At 40.0% G+C, this 13,164-nt stretch overlaps 1 protein-coding gene across 11 annotated transcripts in view; it reads right to left on the reverse strand.

Moving 5' to 3' along the window:
* UNC5D (unc-5 netrin receptor D) overlaps positions 1 to 13,164 on the reverse strand; it is a 607,474-nt gene that overhangs the window by 232,613 nt on the left and 361,697 nt on the right. For all 11 annotated transcript variants that reach the window (XM_021076135.1, XM_021076133.1, XM_021076134.1 and 8 more), the window contains exon 3: positions 11,998 to 12,141. In XM_021076135.1, coding sequence (XP_020931794.1) covers positions 11,998 to 12,141 — 144 coding nt within the window. The remainder of the gene's footprint in view (positions 1 to 11,997; positions 12,142 to 13,164) is intronic.

A 13,164-nucleotide genomic window follows, 5' to 3' on the forward strand; every position in this document is an offset into this window, starting at 1 on the left:
GTTTATCTCTTCACTAGAGTGTAAGCTCCTCAAAGGAGGGATAGAATTTTATGTATTACTGTTCTGAGAACATGGCAGACATTTAATTATTCATGTATGTCTGGCACTTCCACACCTTAGATATCTTTGATGCTTAACCAATTTCTAGAATGCACCCCCTTGTCCTTACCTATCCTGGTAGAGAGATGTTAAACTAATTTAAGAACAATATCACTAGCCTCAAAAAGTCCTTAAATGTTAACAGAGGTAAGTTGTGTTTTTATTTTGGGAGTTTTTGTTTTGTGTTCTTGCATAACATTATCTGTCAGAAATTTTTTTCAGTGGAAAAAAAAATGAGAGGTGAATTGAAATAAAATCTGTCCTCTTCCTCATAAACTTACACTGAGGATTTTAGAAAAAGGGCCATTTTCCAGGATGTTTCAGGTTTCTTTCACAAGCATGGCAGATTGAATTAACTGAGATTTCCTAAAAAGTTGGTGGCCATATTTCTGCAAATTCTTCTCAGGAAAGTAATAGTTGGCAATAAATGACACGAAGGCATGTTATTTGGGGAACTTTTTTTCCCATCATCTACAGTAGGATATGTTGCAAAGTAACACGCTGTTACCCAGCAGTTCCCATCTTTAAGGTTGATGTTCTCAATTGTGCACACGTTAAGCCAAAGTAACTCAATTTATACCAATTTTGTAGAAATCATCCTATTTTGTTCATAGAATCACAATCACTTACAGTTCCGAGTTATTCACACTCTATTGAGGTGCCCCTACTAGCAAAGAAAAATAAATTCACATCCCTGAGGCATTTATAGATGGAGCCTAAAAAATGCGGCATGCACAAGATGGCTTAGAAGTTTCAAGTTGAATCTTCACTATTTAAGAAAATTATACATTCTGCTCCATACTTGTGCTCATGTTTATATTTTACTGACTTTAAGGGGGAAGGCAAGTGATGTTTCAGAAAGCTGTACCATGTCTATCCTATGGCTTCTTTTATCCCCAGAACACCCCAGCATGTCCCACACCAGGCTGGCATTTTGAGAGATATGTGTACGTAGTTAAAAATGACCGATTATGTAAAATGTTCCTCAATTTAGGCTTGTCAAATGCTTTCCTATGGTTAAATACAGATAAGCTATTTTTGGAAGGAATATCATTGAAGTGATGCTATCTTCTCCATTTATCCCATCAGAATATACACTGTGTATTTGTCCCCATTTCTAGTGATGTCAACTCCAACCACCTAATTAAGGTGGCATATGGTAGCATTCTCTACAGCTAGTTACTAACTCTCTCTTTGTAATTAATCAGTATCTTGTAGAGAGACACTCAGACTCTATAAACATCCTGTTACTCCTAAAACTTTCAGCCATTAATTTTAGTATCCATGATGCTTGTCTGAATCAATCAATAGATGCTAAATAAATTATGATAGATGGTAAATAACTTTCCATTTCCATCATTCCTTTTACATTTATTCATTTATTCTAATATACGGAAAGACTGTCCCTTTCCCCTCATTTATTTTTATATTCATTTAAAACATATCGGTATAAATTCTTGGATTCTTTTTTAATGAACTGTAATCCTTTACTATGATCTCTTTTTTTTTTTTTTATTTTTTCAGGGCTGCGCCTGAGGCGTATGAAAGTTCCAAGGCTAGGGGTCAAATTGGAGCTGTAGCTGCCAGCCACAGCCACAGCAACTGGAGATCCAAGCCTCATCTGAGACCTACACTGCAGCTTGTGGCCAGATCCTTAACCCACTGAGTGAGGCCAGGGATTGAATCCACTTCTTCATGGATACTAGTCAGGTTCTTAACCCACTGATCTACACTGGGAACCTCTTTATGATCTCTTTTGATGCTCAAACTGTCCCAGATGTGGCCAGTGGAACTTCCTTTTAGATGACTGCTCTTTTCATATGTTCAAATTGAGGAACATTATACACAATAACTGAACTTTACACCTGTAAAATTCAGCATAATGAACAACAAAGGAAGACTGAGGAATTACTTGGATTAAAGAAGCTAAAGAGACCTTTCAACTGAATGTAAGCCATAGGATTTCTGTTATTATTATAAAGGATATTCTTGAACAACTGATGAAACAGAAGGTCTTTAGATGGGATAATAGTATTGTATCAATGTTTATTTCTTGATAGTAATATTATAGTTATGTCAGAAAATATGTTTATTAAAAACATACACAATGGTGAAAGATAACATAAGAAAAATGAATGTATATATGTATGACTATGTCACTATGTTATACAGCAGAAACACTGTAAATCAACTCTAATAAAAATAAAAACAAAATACATACACAATGAAGTATTTAGAGGAAAGGGAACATGGTGTCTGCAACTTAATCTTAACCAAATCAAAAAATAAATCATAATTATCTATTTGCAAATGCATATACTAATAAACAGAAAGAGATGACCCCAGAGAAAATGTGGTCAAATATTAACATTTGAAGATTCTCAGTAAAAAGCTTAAAGGAACTTTTTTGTACTATATTTCAACGTTCTCAAAAGTCTGAATTATATCACTATACTTTTTTTTAAAGAAAACCCTATTAGTCACCTACTCACCCAATGCAATAATTGCTTCTCCAGTATCACCCCTACAAGACATACTTGCTTATGTACAGTTTGCAGAAGAATGTGACCACAATAGGCATTTCCAGTTGTCAGCCTGACCCCAAATATGCCATCTTAAAATATAGCTCTGTGATGCTGCCTCCGGCTTTAGAGCAAAACCAAAAAACCCTGTCTCCAATTCCATGTGGAATCAATTTTAATGTGTCCCCTAGCTGTTCAAAGCCCTTTTTATAAAATCATTACATATATAAAATGATTTAATTAACCATCACCACTACTGCCATTATGGCCAGCCTCCTGGAGGTGGGACCAGTATGGCTGCATGGGGCCCCATGCTTGATTTAATACTCTAATACCAATGGCTTAAAACTCTTAACTTTTGAACAAGGGGCCCCATATTTTCATTTTGCACTCAGTACCACAAATTTTGTGCCCAGTTCTGCTGCCTTAAGCCTATGTGGCATCTTTGTGTATACTGGACACAAATCAGATACCTATAAGAACACAGGTCTTGGGCTAGAAAATACTATCAAGAAAAACCAGTACAGCCACTATGGAAAACAGTAAGGAGGTTCCTCAGAAAACTAAATATAGAACTAACATATGATCCAGCAATCCCACTCCTGCACATATATCTAGACAAAAGTTTTATACAAAAAGATACATGGACATGCATGTTCATTGCAGCACTATTCACAACAGCCAAGATATGGAAACAACCTAAAAGTCCACTGACAGATGAATGGATTAAGAAGATGTAGTACAGATATACAGTGGAATACTACTCATCCATAAAAAAAAATAATTCCATTTGTAGCAACATGGATGCAATGAGATTCTCATACTAAGTGAAGTAAATCAAAAAGAAAAAGACAAATACCATATCACTTATATGTGGAATCTAAAATATGGAACAAATGAACCTACCTACAAAACAGAAACAAACTCATGGACAAGGAGGGCAGAACTGTGGTTGCAGAGGGAAAGAGGGGAGGGAGTGGGATGGAGTGAGAGTTTGAGGTTAGAAGATGCAAGCTATTACATTCAGAATGAATAAGCAGTGGGGTCCTGCTATATAACACAGGGAACTATATCTAATCACTTATCATAGAACATGATAGAATGTAAGAAAAAATGTATATATGTATAACTGGGTCACTTTGCTGTACAGCAGAAATTGGCAGAACATTGTAAATCAACTACAATAAAAAATTAAAAACAAAAAACAAAAACAGTCCTGGAGTTTCTGCTTCGGCAAAGTGGGTTAAGGATCTGGCATAGCCATAGCTGTGGTGTAGGTAGCAGCTGCAGCTCAGATTTGATCCCTGGCCTGGGAACTTCCACATGCCACAGGCACTGCCAAAGGGGCCGAGTGGGGGATAGGTAGAAGAAAAACCAGCCCGTTCTTTGTGTGATTGCAGCCATGGTCTGATTGCAGTCCTTGTGGGTGGAATGTAGGCTTCATTTTAATGCCTACCCCTGCCTTGGCCAGATGCTCTCTTGCAGTGCTCAACTCCATCAAGAGGCCTGGACCCTTAGATCCTTCGGTAATGCTCTTATTTGTCTACCTCAGCCTAAATGAAAGGATCAGCCTTTGGGCTAAGAAAAACACTATTCTCTCCTGACTCTGGCTACATTCTTCCAGGGGAAGGCAAAGAAGATTGCAAGCTTTTGTGCCATTGTTACCGAGTGTTAAGTATTGGTCTGAACAGTATTTTCCATAAGCTGGGAACGAATCCCAGGTCCTGAAAAGGGAGCAAAGTAAAAGCGCAGGTAAAGCTGGCAGCCTTGGGGCCTTTCAGAGCCATGTGCTGCATGTTACAGGGCTGTGTGGCTGTAATGACTCACCGGCTCCCAATTCCCTTGTGACCTCTTCTTTATGACAGTAAACATTATTAGGAGTAGGTCACAAGCCAGTGAGGACAATGATGATCCTTGAAATTATAACATCCTTGTGAGCTATGGGTGAGCTAAGAAGCCAGATACCATGTTAGTCTCATAGCATGATCATGACAGGGACCTCACAAGTGCACTTTCATGGAACCCTATCTGGCATAGACAGGGTTGCCTTTCAAACCAAACAAGCTTTTATAATACAAAGGAGATGAGATAAGGCTCTGTACAAGCCTCAAAGATCAAGTCAATGAGAATAATGTAACTGAATTTATTTATTTTTTGACTACGCTTGTGGCATGTGGAAATTCCAAGATTAGGGAACAAACCCACACCACAGCAGGGACTTAAGCCGCTGCAGTGACAATGTCGGATCCTTAACCCACTGTGCCACAAGGGAACTGCACAACTGAATTTTAAAGCAAGTTACAATCTAATATGGGAAATAAGTCCACACAAAACTTCAAGATAACCAGAATTCTGGAAAAATACTAATTGGTACCATGGGACAAGTACTCAGCAAATGCCATGAGAGCTCTGAGGAGGATATTTACTTTATCAATTTTTCAGCTGGAGATGCTGGGGGGTGGGTATCTTTTTCAGGGCTCAGTTGGTATGTTAGGCTGCTGAGGTCAATTAGTACTAAGAGATTCACTATACTAGGTCTCATAAAAGAGACAGCTGGCATGCATGATGGTCCTTGGATGCAGTTGGGAAGAGAATGAGATGGGGCTGGGAATATGCTCCAGGAAGGAGAAAGAATATGAGCACTTCTAGGAGAAGAAAAACAAGTTCTTATTCTAGAATCTAAGCCATCCTAACTCAGTCAGAGGCTAGCACACTTACATGGATATACCAGGAGGTAAGATGGAAAATGTTGGTTAAGGCTGAATTTGAACACCAGATAGATGTGCCTATGTTTGTTTTAATATTTAATTTTGACATCGATAGGGGGCTAATGACTCTTTTTAGAAGGTGATATTATTTACCAAAGCCATGGAGCTAAGATCCATAAGTATGGTTAACTGGATGTCTCCTATAGCTTTCAAAAAAAGATACCACCCTCCTGCCAAAAGCAGATAAAACTAATATCGTTTTTGCTATGGGCCAGTTGATTTTACTGGTAATTTTTAGGTAGGGAACTTCATAACTTTTAAACGAGATTCTCCCCTAAGTTCTTTGCTCATTCTTGGCATGACTGCACAGATATTTTAAGAGTGTCTCAAATTAGCCCTCTATTTAAATTATATTCAGGACATACCATATTTTATAGATTCTCTCTTTAAAAAAAAATCAACAGAACAATGGGGTTCCTGCTGTATTTTATCCTACATGGTCAACAGTGTGACTATAACAGACAAATGTTTCACTGATCCCCCAACCCCAGCAACTCCCATATTGAAGCATAGGTCTGGGTGTTAAGAAGGGTCAGGAGTTCCTGCTGTGGTGCAACAGGATCAGTGGCATCTCCAGAATAATGGGACACAGGTTCAATCCCTGGCCAGGCACAGTGGGTTAAGGGTCTGGCTTGCCGGAGCTGCAGCTTAGGTCACAAATGTGGCTTGCATCTGACCCCTGGACCAGGAACTCCATATGCTGAGGGGCAGCCCAAAAAACAAAAAAACAGAAGGGTCTGCTCAACTGAGGGTTAATGACAGAGGCCAAACATTTTGTAAGCAGATGAAGAAGGAGGAGAGAAATGGGAATGAAATGCAAGGGCTAAGCAGCCAAATGTTCACCCATGAAAATAAACAACTACGAATAATTGAATATTCCTCCTTTTGACAACCATCCAGCAGCAGAAGTAACAGATGCCACAGCAGCCCAACCACCTCCAGCTTGATTGAATCAGACCAATGAGAGAAGGCCTGTGGGAGTCACTCCCTGGAGACGGACTTCTGCCAACTTGGCAGGGGTGACTGTGAGCTGGCTTTATTTATTTATTTCACCTTTGGAACATCACTTTGAAATGGGGCCTCGGCTATTCCCAGCCCCAGGCAGCTGGATGGGCTGCCAGCATCTCTCTAACACAGGCTGGAATTATTAAGGAAAACACAATAGTTTAAGAAGACAGGCCCTCTGGCTACTAAAAACAAAACCTATACTTTTTTTTTTTTTTTTGGCCATGATGGCATCAATGTGTCATGATTTTTGGAGTTCTCTTGTGGAACAGTGGGTTAAGGATCCAGTCTTGTCACTGCAGCAGCTTGGACCACTGCTGCTATGGCGCAGGTTCCATCCTTAGCCCAAGAATATGCTGCAGGCACAGACAAAAAAAAAAATGTGTCGTGATTTTATATATAAATATATGTATTATATATAACAATAACATATAGAAAATGTAAGTATATATCATAACTTGACCATGTAGAGGAATGCAATTTATTCAGAAACAGAATAGGAAGCAATCATGTCTGTCCTTAAGAAAATATTCGAACGTGCATGAGCATGAACTTTTCTATTATGTTCTCAAACTCCATTTAACAGAAACCAATCAACAGGACTTAGTAGCAAGAGTGCTCGGGGAGGGTGGATGGATGTAAGGTCTGGTTCCATGTCTGCCATCTGCTGGGGGCCCTGTGGTCAAGTCACCTCACCTTTCTGAGCATTGCTTTCTCAGCTATTGACAACGTTGGAGGCATTGGTTAAATCCGTTCCCAAATAGTGCTTCCTAAGGGTGTTCCAGGGTCTTGGTGCTCAAAGTAGGGTCCACGGACCATCTGGCAGCATCATATGAGAACTCTTATAAATTACAGACTCTTGGACCTTGAATTGGACATACTGACACATTTCAACTGAATCATCCACTTTTTAATAGGAACCCAGTTGATTTGCATATATGTTAACATTTGAGAAACACTGTTCCTGGGCAAGATGTTCCAAAGTCCCCTGATCATAGAATCACCTGGATAACTTTATACCAACACAGCTTTCCTGGTCCTTCCTCAGTCTGACCCAAAAGATCCAGGGTAGAAACTAGGAATCTACATAGGTACTGATACCCCAGGTGGATCTAGTTCAATGAAAATATGAGTGCTATAAATACAAAAGTAATTCTGACTATACTGTTTCCCTTTTAAATTGAATGGTCTCTAAGCCATATCATGCTGGTGAGCTTCATGGTGTTTTTGTAGAGATGAGCTAACACCATCATGATAAGACATCACTCAGCTGAACAGTTCAGATGCCATGGAGATTTTATCCACTGCGGTGTTGAAATTGTTAATTTCTTCTTCTTTTTCTTTTTTTTGGCTGCACCTGCCACATGCATAAGTTCCTAGGCCAGGGATCGAACCCACATGATGGCAGTGACAGGGCCAAATCCTTAACCACTAGGCTACCAGGGAACTCCTGAAATTATTAAATTTGAATGGATCATTGGTTAAATGCACGGAGCATGGGGAGTTCTGATTGTGAACCACAATAATTGAATGAATAATATAAAAACGATACCAATTTTGCAAAGTCCCCTCAAGACAACTGCTATCAGATTCATAAGTGACATTCTTATATCAAAATCCTTATTTAAGCACATTAAGATGTCTTTAGCACTTCAAAAAACAATCTTAAAGAGAAGAAATATGGTGACAATTATATCTAATTTGGCTTTTCATTTATTGGAAATAAAAACTATCCTCATGTGCAATGTGTTACTTGCTGGGAAGTGCTTGCAAATAGCAGCCAGAAATCTCTTTATTTCAAGAAAACATGAAAGTTATTTAAAAAAAGTGCTTCTTCTTTCTTCCTGCAAGCAAATCAAAAGAATTCCAACCAAGGTCCTAAAGGCGGTTTTTTCCCCCTCCACTTTTGATGCCATTAAACATAGTTAAATTTCAATTTACATTTTAATATACACTGGTCCCCAAGTCAAATGCAATATTTAATGACAAATCATGTCTTGACTTGCATAAATAATTTTAAATAAATTAAAGAATCTATCTCTTGCTACACAGGAAGAAATTAAAAATATGTAAATATTAGAGATTATATTACGCTAAGTGCATAATACAGGCTTTAAAGATATTCTTTTTTAACTTAAAAATCACTTTTCATATTCATATGTGCATAGCATACACAAGAATGACAAAATGATTTTTTAATCCCTAAAGTGATTTTCAAGATGATTTCCACAAAAGTATCTGCTGACTCTAAAAAAGCAGGAAGTGATAGAAAAGTGTTTTCCATTTTTTAAACCTTTTCTGATTCTATCATACTCAGGAGACTTGGATACATAGGGTTGGCCTAAAATGAATTTTAGAATCTGTATAGCCATAATCTGCAGAAAAACTAAGTAACTAAAAATATAATTCAGTTCAATTAGTTTAAATATTAACCCACTTACTGGTGTATGATGCTGGGGCTACACAGAATCAGATATGCCATAAAATAAGAGCAAATGACTGATAAGAGTTAGCTTTGTGTTCAGTATGGTTTAAAACACTTTAAAGTTATCAAGATCTCTAACTCTTACAGGAATTCTATGAAGTCAGCACCCTTTTAAGACACAGAGAGGTGAATAAATTGTCCACCATCACAACATGGAGATAGGAACTAGAAACCAAGAGGACTCCAGTGTCTGGGTTCTCAGCCACCAGGGTCACATTTGTGAAACTGGAAGCTTTAGGGACAGATACACATGTCAGGGAAGTGAAGCAATACAAACAGTAGAAGAGTGTTCAGAAGGAAGTACAGAGTACATGATCAAAGGCTACGGGATTGGTGCAATCACTATGGAAAAGAGTATGGAGATTCCTCAAAAAACTAAAAATAGAATTACCATTTGATATAGTAATCCCACTCCTGGGCATCTACGCAGAGAAAACCATGACTCGATACAATCCATGTACTCCAATGTTCACTGAAGCACTCTATTACAGTAGCCAAGACTACAAGCAACCTAAATGTCCATGACAGAGGAGTGGATAAAGAAGAGGTGCTACATATAGATAATGGAATATTACTCAGCCATTAAAAGGAAAGAAATAACAGCCTTTGCAGCAACACGGATGGACCTAGAAATTATCATGCTAAGTGAAGTTAATCAGACAGTGAGACACCAACATCATATGTTATTACTTATATGGGGGAATCTAAAAAAAGGATACAATGAACTTTTTTGCAGACCAGATACTGACTCACAGACTTTGAAAAACTTAAGGGTTTCCAAAGGAGACAGGTTGGGGGGGATGGGCTTGGGGTTTGGTATGGAAATGCCATAAAATTGAGTTGTGATGACAGCTGTACAACTACAAACCTAATAAAATTCACTGAATTAAAAAAAACACACAGAGGCTATGGGAAATGAATGAAGATGAGTTTGAGCCCTTCTTTGCCAAGCAGGAGGAAACCTCTGGAGGTTTCTTGCAGGCATGTGACAGGAATGAAGTGAGTAAGTATGGAGGTGACAGAGTTCAGAGGTAGAAAGATTAACAAGGTAATACTTACAGGACTTCAGGGGTTCCCTGGTGGCCCAGCAGGTTAAGGATACTATGTTGTCACTGCTGTGGCTCGGGTTAATGCCGTGGCACAGGTTCGATCCCTGGCCCAGGAACTTCCATATGCTGTAGGCACAGACAAAATGAGGAAACAAACAAACAACATATAGGGAATCAAAGGATAGGTCATGTGGGGCTCCATGAAGTAGAGGAAGAAGATGCACAGGAGAAGTGACATTGAGAAGAAAGAAACTGAGGGAACTCTTCCCTACGCTGTCTTGCCTCTCCTCTTTTCAGGCTCCAGAGGATAACTGGCTTCACCCTAACTGGAGTTAAATGTGGCAGCCTGCCTGGCCAATGCCATGCTGGAGGCACAGAGCTGGATGTGTCAAGGAAAACTAAAATCAAACACAGTCCCTCTCTCAGCTGACCCGTCATAAGGTATTTCCGGGCTAAAATGTACTAAAATCACTTCAGGAAAAACACTTCCCAGGGATCTTACACCAAGAGCACAGCTTACAAGATGACCTTCTCTTTGGCCCCCTAGGGCCCAGTCAACCAGGCAGGAGCCTCCCAAATCACCAGAGGAGTGAAGGTGAAGTGCAGAGGCTAAGACAGAGATTTCCTTTCCCAAGAAACATAAACGTCTCTGCAACCAGCAATTTACTCCTATGCTTAATCCCTACACCGTCAACATCTGCTAGGAAGAATTCCTTGAGTCCTTAAATAAATCCCTCTTGTCCTATATTCTTCATGGCAGCAGCGCTCTCAGAAGGTAGTGAAGGCAACATTTAAATAAAACAACAATAGCCATCTCTGCCCTCCATCTCTCCCTTTCCTTCTTGGCTGGGGTAGGGAGGGGGTGGGGAGTCCTTTTACACTCCTAGACATGCAAAGGAGATTTTATGGGGTCCCATCAAGGTGGAATAATGGCGGGGGGAGGGTAGGATAAAGCCATTTTAAAGGAAGACAAAGGAAGTTTCTATATTTCTTTCATTTTTTGTCTTTTTAGGGCCACGCCTGCCGCATTTGGGGGTTCCCAGGCTAGGGGTCCAATCGGAGCTGTGGCCACTGGCCTACACCATGGCCACAGCATTATGGGATCTGAGCAGGATCTGTGACCTACACCATAGCTCATGGCAATGCCAGATCCTTAACCCACTGAGTGAGGCCAGGGATCAAACCTGTGTCCTAATGGATGCTACTCGGGTTCACTAACTGCTGAGCCACAACAAGAAGTCTGAAGTTTCTATATTTCTAAACATGTTGGAGATGATCAGAAACACTGATGCTGCTACCAAAGGGGACAGGCTGTGGGGGAGGGAGGAGTGGACTGGGGGTTTGGTATGCAAATGTAAAATGAGTTTGTGAGGATGGTTGTACAATTGTAAATATAATAAAACTCATTGAATTATTTAAAAAAATAAAAACACATACCGAAACATGACAAAGAAATCTCAGGCTCTCCTGAAAGGGAATCTGTTGTTTTTTTTTTTTTTTTTTTCCTCAAGTGTCTTTTTTTTTGGTCCTACTTGGGCCAAACAAATGCAGTTTTAAAACCCATTTCCATGTTTTAAGATTCAGAGCAAAGAGGTTTAACAGTAGGCTATAAAACTCCCTTAATCTTTAATGTCTTATTTTTGCAGATTTGCTAGAAAAGTACAGTCAACAGTCATTGCTCAACTTTTCCCAGCAATGCCCCCTGAACTGTGTCAATGATGATGAACAGCAAAATCCATTTGCGTGGTTTCATTTTTATTTTTTTCTTTCTCTCTCTCAGGAACAGTTTTTCCTGGTATTGTGGAGGCACCTGCGTTCTGACAGTCCAGGCAGAATCTCTTATCCAAAGCGATTTGCTGATTGTGCTCCAGAAAAAAAAAAAATCTCCAACATGTCAACCACCGTTTGACAAGAGGGAATGAGCAGAGGTGGCGACAGTTCTGATGGTTTCTTACTGTCCTCTCCCCTCTCTTTTGCTGAAGCAGCTGGCATGTCCTAAGCCCCCTTCTGCACTCTGTAAGTCTAGTGTGTATTTATACAGGACAAGGAGGTAACCAGAATATACTCACAGGCTATGCGCACAGAGGCCTTTCTGCTCTTGGAGGTCCCCAGGTGGCTCCAGGCCACACACTGGCACCAGTAGTCCTCGGGCCCATGGAAATCCTCCACCTGCTGCCTGGTGACGTTGATAAACACCTCCCGGACCTTCAAGCCTGCAAGAGAGACAAAGCAAAACCACTGAGGCTGGGGTATGCCTCAAATGCAAAGTGAAGGCCAGCCCCACCTTTTCCTGTTAATTAAATAATTCTGTTCTTAATCAAGGCAAGGTTTTAATTACTTTGACAATAATATATTACTGCTAATTAAATTCCAACAGCTGAGTAGGCTGGAAGGAGTAGAGTGTAAAGTACCACCAGCCAATGAGACGCACATGTAATAGAATAGTTTGCACAGAACCTTGGCACAGTGCTCTGGCTGTGTCTTTCTTAGAGTAAAATATGCTATGAGGAATGTAGCACCACATTCATTGCTGGGATTCTAAAGGGTAAAGAGGCCTCAACAAACCAACCTCGGGAACATAGTTCCGGGTGGTTCTAAATGCTCCCCACCCCTGTGAATGGCAGCTGGAGAGGGTCACTCTATCTATGTGTCTTAGAATTATTTTTGCAGTGGGGACAGCATGGAATGGGTAAAGAGGCTAGGAACCCCAGGAAAAGCCCTAAACTCCAGACAACCAATGGGATGAAGACAAGCTGAACTAAGTTACGTTTGAAGCCATGAGAACTGAGGAAGGTTCTTCAAGGAACAGAATGAGAAGGTTAAGAAAAGAGAGGCTTTTATAGAAAGAGAGCTAAGGCTGAATGAAACTAGGAAAAAGGATAAATTAAGATCTTGACTTTGTATTATTATTATTTTTTCTTTTTAGGGTTGTACCCACAGCATATGCAAGTTCCTGGGCTAGGGGTTGAGTCAGAGCTGCAACTGCCAGCCTATGCCACAGCCACGGCAATGTGCTATCCATGCCACACCTGTGACCTACACCACAGCTTGAGGCAACCCTGGATCCTTAACCCACTGGGCAGGGCCAGGGATTGAACCCAGATCCTCATGAACACTACGCCAGGTTCTTAACCTGCTGAGCCACAAATAGAACTCCTGTAATTTTTTTTTATTATTACTCAAATCAATTTATCACATCTGTAGTTATATAATTGATCATAACAATCTGATTTCAC

This window comes from Sus scrofa, chromosome 15 (assembly GCF_000003025.6).
Source record: "Sus scrofa isolate TJ Tabasco breed Duroc chromosome 15, Sscrofa11.1, whole genome shotgun sequence".
NCBI classification, from domain to species: domain Eukaryota; kingdom Metazoa; phylum Chordata; class Mammalia; order Artiodactyla; family Suidae; genus Sus; species Sus scrofa.